Raw genomic sequence first — 12,573 nt, 5'->3', positions numbered from 1 at the left:
GAAATGAACTTTGGACTCCCGGTCAGAAGGACAGCTGGGCACTTAATGGGGGCGGGAGCTGGGTAGTCGGCCTCAGGGAAAGTTAGAACCCCAGAACCCCCCCCCCCTTCGGTGCGCCCCTGGTGTGTACGATGGTTCAAAGGGACAGACAATCACTCAAAACACGAATTGCGGCAATCCTACTAATTGAAAATATAGATATCTTATTGGCTAAAGTGAGCCCTGTTATTCTTATTAGATGCGAATTTATATTTTTATTTTTTCTCTAAAGTCGCAAAAAATGACTTGTGGTGCCCCATATGGCAAGAAAGCGAAGATGCATAAGAGTTAAAACTTTCTATATTAGCGTTGAAATGCAGTACACTTTTTTTTTATTATAATATGTTCAAACTTAAAAAGTGCAGATATGCCTTCATTTGCAGTGAGCAGAACAGAGGCTCCACCTTTGCTTGGTGTATGATCTGCAGTGGTGCGATGATGCTCATGAGCAACAGCATGAAAGTTGTTAGCTGTGGTACTATAGAGGCACCTGTCGACGAGTTTGAGAAGTACCCGAAGTGCCTGGCTCGCAAGTCAGTAAAATGAGCATTCGGAAACCTTATTCTAACTGTTTTTTATGTTCAAGAGATGGTTGAAAATGTCAAAATTAAAGTGGTTAACCACAGTTGCACTCCCTCCTGTGAAATAACGTTGAGTGTAATGAACAGTTTGCAAGGAGAGCTATCATTATCGCTATCATTTCTTAGCATTGCTGGAGGAGGAACTGTAACTTTTTTGAGTGGCTTCTCAGATCGAATAATTCTGCTTACAAAATATCCACACACTTTTGGAATCATCCACTGCAGGTTTAACCAGTGCCGAGAGGGAGCTTTTCGTTGTGCTGTGAAAAACTGGGTTGAGAAAAATCGGTTGTCAGTCCCTTTAAACTTGGCAATACTGAATGGCAAGTGTTTAGAGATTTCCCCTGCATATTATGATGGCCTTGTCAGTGCTATGTGGACATATTTTATTACTTTGTTATGAAAGTGGATGGCCAACACTGCAACCATCATTGATGTGGCCCCAACATGATGTCTGGTCTTTCCCCAATGCAGTTTCAAGCACTGGCTCTGTGGTAGAATACTCAACTGCCATGCAAATTGCCTGGTTTTGATTCCAGCTCGAACGGCGATTTTTATTCTTTGTGTCCATCCGATTTTTCACTCACCAACAAGGCTCATAATGCAAGCACCACATTTTCTGCGACACGGGCTCCTCAACGCTATCACGTTAAGATTCCCAAGTTGGTTCATGGTGTTCCTGAGTTGATATTGGCTGTGAATTACATGTGGTGCATACCCGTTATTCCAAGGGCCATGGTAGGCAGGTATGCACCACGGGTGACTGAGAAAAGGGTGTCATATACGATGTATGCAACAGCCATGTTGCATTATTCATGTCATGACCTCATGGCATCGTGGCATACACTCATGTCCTCCTATGCCCATCCGTCTTTTTCACAATGCCACGGCGCATGCGCCCTTCCCCTAGCGTAAAAGCTGCAAAACGCATCTTGATGTCAGAGGCTTTCGTTCTGGTGATAACAGAATGCCCCAGCCCCTACCAAAACGGCAGAGGGCAGCCCAGGAAAATGAAAAAGGCAGACATTGGTATGCGCCAGGCAAGGGTGTCCACAGAACTTATTGCAGGGGGGGTGCAAAAAGGGGGGGGGGGAGATCCAGCATTGACAGCTTTTTTTTCACTGCCGTGACATGACCTGCAAAATTAATCAGTAGTGTGCAACATGCGAAATTGGTTGGAAATAGAGAAGGCCGGGACCTGAGTGTGCTAATAAAGCTGTGTAGCTCATTGCTACCGCATAGAAAAATATTATTCGAAATTCCAGGGAGGGGCAGCTGCCCCCCCTTGCACCCCCCTCCGGACGCCCATGGCGCCAGGTTAAGCAGACAATTACGAGAGCATCTAGATGTAGGCAGCTACATAGAGAGAGAGAGAGAAATGAAGGGGAAAGGCAGGGAGGTTAACCACGCTTTGGCTCTGTTGGCTACCCTATACGTGCTGTGAGGGAAAGGGCAAAGGAGGAATAATAGATAAGAGAGGAGAAGGAACAACAGTAAAAAAATTCAACCAGTTACGCTTTGCAAACACTGATGAAACAGCGAAGCTGGTGGCCTTCCCTTCTTCAGGCTAATTGCGTTTCTATGTTTTGCTTTGCGAGTCATTCAGATATGTGTCACTGTTCTTTACTAGAAACTCTTTGTTAAGTTTTGAGGTGGTAGTATAGTTTTACCGTTTTACTGCATCTTGACCATACTACTCTTATACACAGGCTTACAAAGAAGCTTCAACTGTTGCCTTCTTCACTTTTAGTGGACCAATGGTGAGTAGTGGGATTTGCCCAATCCCGTATATGATATGATGATAGTTTTCTTATAGGCCGCGCAGTGGCACATACCCGTTTGATGATGAGTTTCCTTCTTCATTTTTAGTGAACCAGTGGTGAGTAGTGGGATTTACCCAATTTCTGTGGAACAATATGATCAGCGTTTCATGACGAGTTTTTTCTTCTTTTTTTTTTTTTTTTTTTTTTTGCGTAGAGGGAGACTAATCGATTCTGCAGGCATTTTCAATAAAGTTGTTCTCTCTCTCTCTATTTTTAGTGAACCATTTTATGATCAGCGTTACCACGGCCCCGGACATGAAAGCCTCGACTAAGAACAGCTTCACTGTTTAAAAAAAAAAAAGGAAGAATCAGCGCGAACACAAGGTGCCTTTGGTCTTCAATGAAACGTTTCGCATTTAAAAGCCCCGCCAGCTGCCAGAGGACATCGCTCGCTCTCATCGCCCCACCCCAAGTGACGGCGCCACTATCGTGGTTATGAAAAATCCCTAGGCCTGCCTAGGTAGGTGCCTCACGTTGGGATTGTTGCACGCTGAGGTAACGCAGGCGACGCAGGCGTTTCATTTGTTAGACGCCCGTCCGCACGCGCTCAAGATGTCTGACAAGGAACCGAGTGGCAGCGATGGCAAAACGGCATCTGCCGACAACGGTGCATCTTTAGACACTGTTGTGTCCGAAGAGGAAAAACAACTGGCCACATCTGCAGCGACCGAATTTCATGCCGGCAAGTATAGCGCCTGCCTAGAGACGTTAGACAAGCTCCACGCGATGAGGCCAACGGATCCCAAAGTAGCGCACAACCGGGCAGTGGCTCGCTACTACGCGTCTTTGATGAGCATGGAGGAGTTCGGTCGCGAGCTTGTCGAAAGTTCGCCGCAGCTGTCGGACTCGCTGGACGACATAGATCAGTGCATTCCATTCTTCAACCACGCTGTGGCCCTGTTCCACGCGCAGCATTACCGCCGGGCCTTGGCCGTGGTAGACCGCTTGTTCCAGTTCATCGAGCCCATGGACGAGACCGTGGCCAGAAAGATGTGCTTCCTCCACATCGAGCTGTGCCTTTGCCTCAAGCAGCCAGAGAAGGCCCTGGCTACCGTCGCGTACCTCGAGAACCTCGTGTTTAAGGCGGACAGCCCAACAGCGGATGCCGACACCTGCCGCGTGCAGCTCTACAAGACGCGCTGCCTTATCATGATGCGTTCGGTGAAGGCGAGCAAGCGGGAAATAAAGAACCTGGTCAGCTCGTCGGCGGGCAGCAGCAGCCAGACAGTGTTCCTGAGGAGCCAGTTGGAGTTCCTGCGAGGGAACTACCGCAAGGCCGTCAAGGTGCTGGCCACGGTGCAGGCCGACGATGCGCGCACCGTCGCTATGTACCACAACAACCTCGGCTGCGTCCACTTCTGCACGGGCAAGCCGCATCTGGGCAGCTACAACTTCGCCAAGGCCCTCAACACGTACGTTGAGAGCACCTCCAAGCTGGACGGCCGGCTTTACTTCGATTTGCTGTACAACCTCGGCCTGCAGAACCTGTACTGCGGCAAGTACACGTCCGCCTTCGACTGCCTCGTGGAGGCGGTGCGCATGCAGCCCACCAACTCTCGGCTCTGGCTGCGCATCGCCGAGTGTTGCGTGAACCGCCACAAGTCGGATAACTCCACCGATTTCCAGCTCAAGGATCGCAAGCGGTACATGGTGAGCGGTACCGCGGGTGCTGGGCCGCACAGGAAAATAATCCTGGCGCCCAGCATTTCGAGCAGCAAGCGCTCGCCGGCCGTCGGCTCGGCCGCCATTCCGGTGCCCACCCTGGAGTTCGCCGCACTGTGCCTGGGCAACGTGCTGCAGCTGCTTCCCGAAGGAGCGGAGGAGCGCAATTCAGCGCTCGCCCTGGCCGCGTACGTGGCACTCTGCCTGGACGATCCCCTGATGGCACTGAGGCACGCCGAAGATCTGCTGGGCCAGCCCAAGGTGACGGGCACGCACAGCTTCCTGGCGCATCAGTACGCTGCCGAAGCGTTACTGCTGCTCGACCGGGTCGGGGATGCCATCGAACACCTGAACCCAGACTTGATCAAGGATCTGTCGTACAGTTTTTCCGAGCCCGATGAAACCAAAGGAAAGGATGACAAAATGTCCGAAGAAAACGGCAAGGCATACAGGAAGCCATGGTATCCGGCCTCTCCTTCCATGGCCAAGGTTGTCAGCCTATACAATCTGGCTGTGGCGTACACTCTGAGGGGTGGACTAGGAAAAGCAACGGAGACACTCAGGTTGGTCAGTGTGCCAAAGGGCCCTGACCCCGAAATACCCGTGCAGGCCCTCATGTTAGCCATATACGTCCAACTTCAACAGGGTCATGCCGACTTGGCAAAAAATATAATCAAACAGCATCTTCCCCAGTACAAGTGAGCTATGTGTATCATCTTCATCATGGTTGATATGGAAAGTGGAGCTCACCATGCTGAATAGCTTTTGCTTGCCCAGCACACTTCAGAATCATCTGTGGAATACCAGTGCGCGATCACAAAAGTAAGCATTGTGGGCACTGTGTGTTTGCGGACAATGCAGGAAAACTTTTTTACGATGGTGGTAATGAAAAACTGCAAGGTTTCAAACGACATGCCGAAGGTGATAATGCAACTGTTTTGACACCTTCACTGCGAGCCTTTCTAGCTGTTATGTTCACTTCAAAATGCTGTGTAGAATGGTGCATCACATCTCTGATACATTTTAAATTTTCAAGATATGTGAGTGATAACATGCCAAACTACTATAAAAGCTTCCAGTTGTACTGGAAGCAATCCAAGCATGGCTTCTGCGGAAAGTTACAAAAGATTGTGCGATACACTGTGCCACTTTAATTTAATCAAGCAATATGCAACGAAACTTTATGATCATTTGCCGAAAAGTGAAAGAGTGATCACCGTGCTGTTAGGCATGACTCAAAGTGTGCTGTGTTTCATGGTATCGGTGAACTAGTCGCAATTAAATTCTCAATTTTCTACAATTGACAGAGTAAGAACTGTTGCCCGTCTTCATATTTTAGGGTGTGAAAAGTGGTGTTGTTTGTTTTTGTCACGCAGGTACAGAAATACAGAAGCGCCTCTTATATGTTTAGCATGACTTGCCTGGCAATAAACAGCACCACATTATGCCCTAAAATAAAATCGCAATAGCAAATATATGAATAAGAATGCGCACTTTCTCACTGGCAGAAATGGGATAATAGAAATTAATTGTGGTGCCATTTCTAAAAAGGCGGTGGTAGACTTGTTAAATGCCAGAAAGACTTGCAGATTGGAATGCCCGGTCATCGATTTCTACGTGTTCGGTGCAGTTAAAGGATCCGACATCTGGCCAGAATGTGCGACTAAATCTTTGTGGAAATGAAAAGATCGTGAATTATAATGACAGATTCAAACGTGCTTTTCGAGATTTTAGTAGGATTACATTTTTAAATTGCATTAAAAAGTCACAATAAACTGGTATGATGTGCAGCCTAGCAGATGCTGCACTATGGAGTCATTCCATTAGCTGTGCGTAGTCTGATGCTTTTATGCGCACAATAATTAGTGCTTAAGATTAGAGTATGTACGTTATTATCCACCCCCTCTATTCTGTGCTGCTTACGAGGTAAAAAGAATTGACACCAAGAAGTGGCGCTGCATTCGCAGTAGAGGTGTGCACGGGCTCCGGGTAGCCCGAAAGCCCGACCCGGCCCACGTGCCGGGCTTGGGCAGGCCGACGTATTTTCACCTCGGGCCCGGGCTGGGCTCGGGCTACTTGGAGTTTTATCGGGCCGGGCGCGGGCCTGGCGCAAAGCCCGACTCAAGCCCGAAATATAGAGAATGAGCGGGAATTGTTTCCCAGCACGCATACAGCGCCTTTTCCACGACCGCCCTTTACAGCTTTTCCTTTCCATTCGCTACTTTAAACAAAAAGGGAGCAGGTAAAGCACTGCCTCTGTTGCATTCCGACAAACACAGAAGTAACACCACCTGAGCTAGTGACGGCGCCACGCGACTGTTCCGCGTTAGATTTAAGGCCAAATCCCATACGAGTGAAAATGCACGTGACAGCGATGAGCGACCCGACGTAGATCGCGTTCGTGCAAGCTGACGCTTGCATTGGCATACCCCATACACATGACGGCTTTGGCGAGCGAACTCCATTGTTGCTTGCATGAGGCCATCTATTTGTATAGCAAAAGTGCCGCGAACAGTCTCTATTAGAGATTGTTCGTCGTGTGTCGTTTGATAATATTTGATATGCTCAATAAAATGCCAAATTACCGGAAAACGATGTTTTCTGTTCGCAGCGAACCTTCAAAATGCCGGGCCGGGCCGGGCCCGGGATTGTGTTTTCGTACGTCGAGCCGGGCGGGCTCGCAGCCCTTTGCCGTCGGGCTCGGGCGGGCCTTTGACAAAGTCAGCGGGCCCGGGCCGGGCTCGGGCTCGGAAATATGGCCCGTGCACAGCTCTAATTCGCAGCACCTAGGGGAATATGTCAAGCTGCGGTGCCTGCGCGCACAGTGCACACATGTGCAGCAATCCGCCGTGCACAAACACAGACTGCTGTCATGCTCACATCCAACTGCTTGCAGCATGTGTTGTGTGTACGACGTCACAGTTGCGACAGATTGAAAAATTCTGATTATAAATGTTCCACAGCATTTTCCATGTTGCCATTCTCTTATTAGACACACTGACTGGTAAGCTTTCCATTGCACTAAAGAAACGGGTACCATAGAGATTGCTTGTCAGTCCCTTTAAGGCATGAGACAAATCAATGCTTCAACGTTAGCATTACTGAGGATTTATTTCAGTCAGCGCGACCCATAGTCAAACCATAAAGGTTGTGCTGTGTACGCACAAGAAATGCTCCAAAGCCTGAGGGTAGTGGAGCGTAACACTAAAACTAGTTTGCAATTTTGTACTTCCAAGTGACTACCAGTTTTGTAGACCGGCACAAGTTCCAAAGTTTTTTAGTCATCTGGGATAGTTCGTACAGTAAGAATGTAACTTAAAAATGACTTATTTTCGCTGAAGCAGTGCAAATTGTTGATCCTTTCTGATTCGTCACATAATGAAGAACGCTAATAATAATAGCCAAACAAGCCACCGACAACAGCACAGAACAGATAACGGGAGGGGGGAACAGCTTAAGGGCGCTGTGCAGCACCTTTTGAAGTTCAGGAGAATATGGAGGCTTGAAGAGATAAAACATCCTTGAACAGGGGTTGTCGCTGGCACCAATGTTTTGACGAGGGGTCTTGTCTTCAAGGCAGCTTAAGACAAGTCCACTTGTCTCTTTGGCTGCAGCGACCACTTTGGCTCCAGCGACCGCCCCAGTTCAAGGATTCTTCATATCTGAGAGACAAAGGAACCTCAGCAAGCGCTAACAGCAGTGACTGCATCACAGTGACTTGATCAATTTCAGATCGCCTGCAAGAGCCTCAAGTTCAAGACCACGTTGCTCTGTGGTTTCAACCAAAACGTTCTGAAATTTTCATGAAATTTGATATCATTGCACCACTGACAATGGACACATCAGCTATGAGTTTTCTTACAGCTAACTAGAAAATTGAAAAACAACGCATGTTCAGCTCAAGAAAATGCAAATCTGTTAGCATGTCCCAAAGGATGACCAAGGCAAGTTTACTTGAACAGAAGGAAAAATCACTGATGTTCTGTACAGCTCCAACAACCAAGGGTTCCATACAGGTTTTAGCCATACTTATCCTGAAAATAGTGGCTGCTGCAGCGCAGGCAAAGAGTAGAAATTGCCCCTAAGCCACCTCTGACATTTTAAAGGGGTCCTGCAACACTTTTTGAGCATGGTCTGAAAAGCACTGCCGATCGGTAGTTGAGGCTCCCGAGAGCATGTGAGCCAAATATAGCAGCGCACGCGGCCTGGAACTTACAATTAATTCTCAAAGTCGGGTAGAAATCTGTTCTCTCTACATATGATGCCATACACCCAAGTCCGTGGCCATTGGCTGGTTTGAGCACTGCGGGCTGTGTAGCTACCATGGCCGCCGCGTGCCCGCATGCGTGCTCGTGATCACACTGAAAGTAAGCCGCGCGTTCGAAAAAATGAAAAAGAAAAGTAAGTGGTCAAGGTCATGACGCACGCTGACGAAGGGACGCATCTTCTTGCCCCTTGTCGTCCCCCACCCTGCATAGCTCTCACCGCGTTCGCTTATACGAGAGGAGAGAGAAAGTGCTTGGAGCATGCGACAAATCGCTGTAACTTCGCTCGTGCTTGACGGATTCTAAAAATTTTTTGCGACATGTGATTCGTGAAGCGTCATGCACTAATAAAGAGACTATGCCATCATAACTCAGCAAAAGTGTTGCAGGGCCCCTTTAAAGGAACATGCACATTACAAGCATTATGACAATGATTCAGTGTTTTTTTCTGCGAGTAACAAATGTGGCCAAGGAGCATTGCGACACTAGTAATGAGTTTGCAATGAAAGAGAGGTGGCACTCAACAACACATTTTTTTTTTGTAGGTATATAGCATAGAACAGTAAAACAGTGGCTGTTTGCATAGTTTCTATGCTGATTTCAGATATACAATCAGTTTTACAGTCATTTGCATAGTCCTTGTTTTGATGATGGCAATAAGTAAAATGTGTGTCTGTTCGCAGCACCTTTTCTCTCACTAAACTTCCATATTTATGAGCCATTAATGGCTCTTATTTAGGGGTGGGCGAATATTCGAAATTTCGAGTATTTTCCGAATAGTGTTTGCTATTCGATTTGCACTGGAATTTTACTATTCGAACTATTCGAACTTCCCAAAAACAAATACAGTCAACGCCCGATTAAAAGTGACCCCTTCAGATGTTTAATATGCTCCGGTATCGCGGCAAAGCTGCCTTTCAAGCTCCGTTACGGTCGAACTTAATTGCCAAGACAGTTGACGTCCGATTGGAAGTGGTCCCTAGATTTTCAATATGCTTCACCTCATCACACCCCGGTATTGTGGAAAAGCTGCCTTTCAAGCTCTGCTACGATCGCAGATGCATTAACTCAAGAAAACGCTAGTTCCAACATGGAGATGAAAGATGTGGCAGAGGTGGGGGCTCAATTAATGCTGTTTTGGACCTGAAATTTGGGCAAGAAGTCCGAAAAATTGGAAGCCAAAACTTTTTAGCATCCAAAATTTCAGATGTTCTTATATATCGACGTCTACAAGGCAGATTTGGAACTCCGGACTTGAAGGGAGCACACCTTTGTTGACCACATCATTTGGGCTTCCACAGAAGTTGAAAGAGGAGGAGAGGCTGAGGAAATGGCATCTTTGCCTACCACGTGTAAAGTGTTGTCGGCAACACTTTGGTTACACCAAATCATGTACATAAATACGATTCAGCCTCTACATTGCCTCATTCTTGATAAGACAACTATGAAACACCACCCTGCCAGCGCTTCATCAACCTAGCGAAAAGAAACGCTTTCATGTTGCTATCTCATAAGAATATGCTTAGGAATCCTCTCTAACTTTTTTTTCTGCAATTTCGCTTCGAAGTATTCGGAAAATATTCGAAAAATATTCGATTCGATTCGCACTCACACTTCAATATTAGAATTCGCTTCACACCCAAAATTTTGCTATTCGCACAGCTCTACTCTTATTCCTTCTTATCAGCTGTAGGATTCTGAAAACCTAGTAGAAAGAGCATATAAAATGTGTTAATGAATGTGAAAAATTGGAACCTGGGAAGCATTAATGTAGCCAGTAATTTTTGGGGGGAGGGGGAGAGAGGTTCTACCATACTTTGTGTTTGTGTGTACGTTTGTATTGGCATGTGTATATATACACATGAGAAATTGAAAATTTTCGGTGGGAGGGGGGGATGGTTTGAAACCCCCAAACACCTCCCTGGCTATGCCTGGGCTGGGAAGTCAAAGGGTTCAGACCACGGTAGTCTAACACCATGGTTCAGACTAAAGTAATCGGTTCCTAGATTAATCTTTAAAGGAGATAATGCCACTCCTGACATTCTGAAAAAAACGTAGAATAAATGTCATCCAGATGCAAGCATCAGACGTACCTCTCAAAAACAAGATGGCTAAACTCGAGTTGCAAAAAATTCATCTTGAGAAAAGTGTACTTTTAAATAAAATTGAAATTTTGTCTATGTGGCAAAGAGATGTTTTATTATTATTTCATGCTTCATCGGGCCTTGACAATATTATGGTTATATTGAGAATGTGGCTTTGGTGAACTCCTCACATGAACTTTCAAAGCCAAGCAGATACATGTGTTGGCCAGGGAACTCCAGACAATACACACTTTCAATTTTCAACAGCCACCTTGTGTTATTTATAAACGTGATTTTAAACCATTTCCAGTTTAAGCTCAACCTTGACTTTTATGTTCATGAAAGTAGAGAAACTCAACTTGACAAAATAAGTTATAAAAATCCACAAGAAAAAAGAGCATTTTTCAAGTAGTATCTGTGCCATGAACTTCCCAAGCAACCACAGATATCCGCTCAGTATCCATGCAAGAGCCCAATGTCCAGCGCCAGTATGGGACATTCATTGGATGTACATTAGAGATACCATAGTGGATATCCATTTTTGGAGTTGTGATGTACATACGAGTTATAATCGATTATGGATCTTCAAAGGATATTCATGTATGCCTTTATGAAGGAGTCCACAAATGAACATGTATTCATTACATAAGCTGAAACAGCAGCTTTCTTACACATGGCAATGCACATCGTCACAGGTCATAACCAGAAAATTATTTACAAGGTTTAGAACCCAGAAACATCATTGAGGTACCACGTACAATAAAATATTTTCATCTATACCCCATACTGATCAAAATATAATATTGACTTGTTCGCTTGATTGTTCTATTACATGAACTAATTGCCAGTAAACAGTTTTTTTAGTTGTGTAACTGGCAGCCCAAATGACTGAAATAGGAACTAGTATATGCATCTTCTGCTGGCCTTCTACTTCATTTAAAAACCCTGCGCAACATTACTCAAGACCTATGAAAATGTCACTGCCTTGCATTTACACACAATGCCTGTGCTTTTCTGGTCTGTAATACCAGGAAACCAGGTCTGGCGGTCTACCATACCAAGGACGAGGCAAGATGGCTGCTGTTCTGGTTGCTTTTCCAGGTGGCTGCTGTTTTATCTGTTATTCCAAGTGGCTGCTGCTGTTTCGGGCTTTCTGTTGGTGGCAAGCATAGTAGCTGGGCTTACATGCAACTCTAGAGGCCACAGTGGAGTCTTTTGCTGCCACTTCTGCAGCTCCCAGTCATGCTGTGCCGTGGGTAGACCCATCGTGACAGCCACAAGCCAAGCAACTCTTCAACTCAAAGGATTCGTTGTGTGAATAGGCTCTCACCCCAAAGACGAGGAACGGCAAGAGACGGTACATTTGTAGAAACATTTTATGTTACCAGTAGCGATACACGATAAGCTACTTTCTTTTGAGTAATATATTTTGTGAAAAGTTCTGTATTTTATTTATTTGTAAATATATATAATTTACTTGCCTTAGTGCACTTGGGTATCAATTGCGTTCCTTGGTAAGTGGCTGAGCCCACACCCTTATGCTTTCCATCACATTTAGGCATTGTTCAGCACTCACAGGTTGAATTTAACTGTGCAATTTAAAGCCAAGTTATGAATGCAATTTCATTTCTAGCATCTTCAGTTCGTGTCGTATTGGTGTAAATTCAACTTTAACCCTCATATCAGAGGCACTATTACTTTTGGCGGATGCATTTGTAGCAACATAACACACTTAACTCGAGCAATTGTGCATACCAGTCGTTATTCTGACGCAGACACTTGGGCTAGTTGGTGATAACTTAACTTGGGCATCTGAACAAATGTAAAGGAATGCTCGAGTAAGGAACAGACACGTAGACGCCCTTCCTGTGTACATGTCTCTTCCTTATTTGAGTGTTGCTTTGTGCTTGTTGTTTCAATCTGTGAGCACTGTACATTCAGGCACAACATGCGTATAAGGTCCATAATATGTCCACGACAGGATCTCGTTCTGGATATCCTGTGAATCTGCAAAAATGTTTTTATCAACATCTGTCAGACCTCCGATTGAGCTCCAGTGGAGATTTACGGATCTCCAGTGGATATCCCTTACATCCGAAATGGATATATATATATATAT

The 12,573-nt window shown here is 45.8% G+C and overlaps 1 protein-coding gene across 1 annotated transcript; it reads left to right on the top strand.

Moving 5' to 3' along the window:
• The first annotated feature begins 2,957 nt into the window (after window positions 1-2,957).
• LOC119395712 (CCR4-NOT transcription complex subunit 10) lies at window positions 2,958-5,411 on the top strand. The gene has a single exon (XM_037662721.2). The coding sequence runs from the start codon at window positions 2,996-2,998 to the stop codon at window positions 4,805-4,807; it is 1,812 nt and encodes a 603-aa protein (XP_037518649.1). The 5' UTR covers window positions 2,958-2,995; the 3' UTR covers window positions 4,808-5,411.
• Window positions 5,412-12,573: the final 7,162 nt, after the last annotated feature.

Source organism: Rhipicephalus sanguineus, chromosome 6 (genome assembly GCF_013339695.2).
Source record: "Rhipicephalus sanguineus isolate Rsan-2018 chromosome 6, BIME_Rsan_1.4, whole genome shotgun sequence".
NCBI classification, from domain to species: domain Eukaryota; kingdom Metazoa; phylum Arthropoda; class Arachnida; order Ixodida; family Ixodidae; genus Rhipicephalus; species Rhipicephalus sanguineus.
The sequence above is the reverse complement of the archived record's forward strand: the minus strand, read 5'-3'. Positions and strand labels throughout refer to the sequence as shown.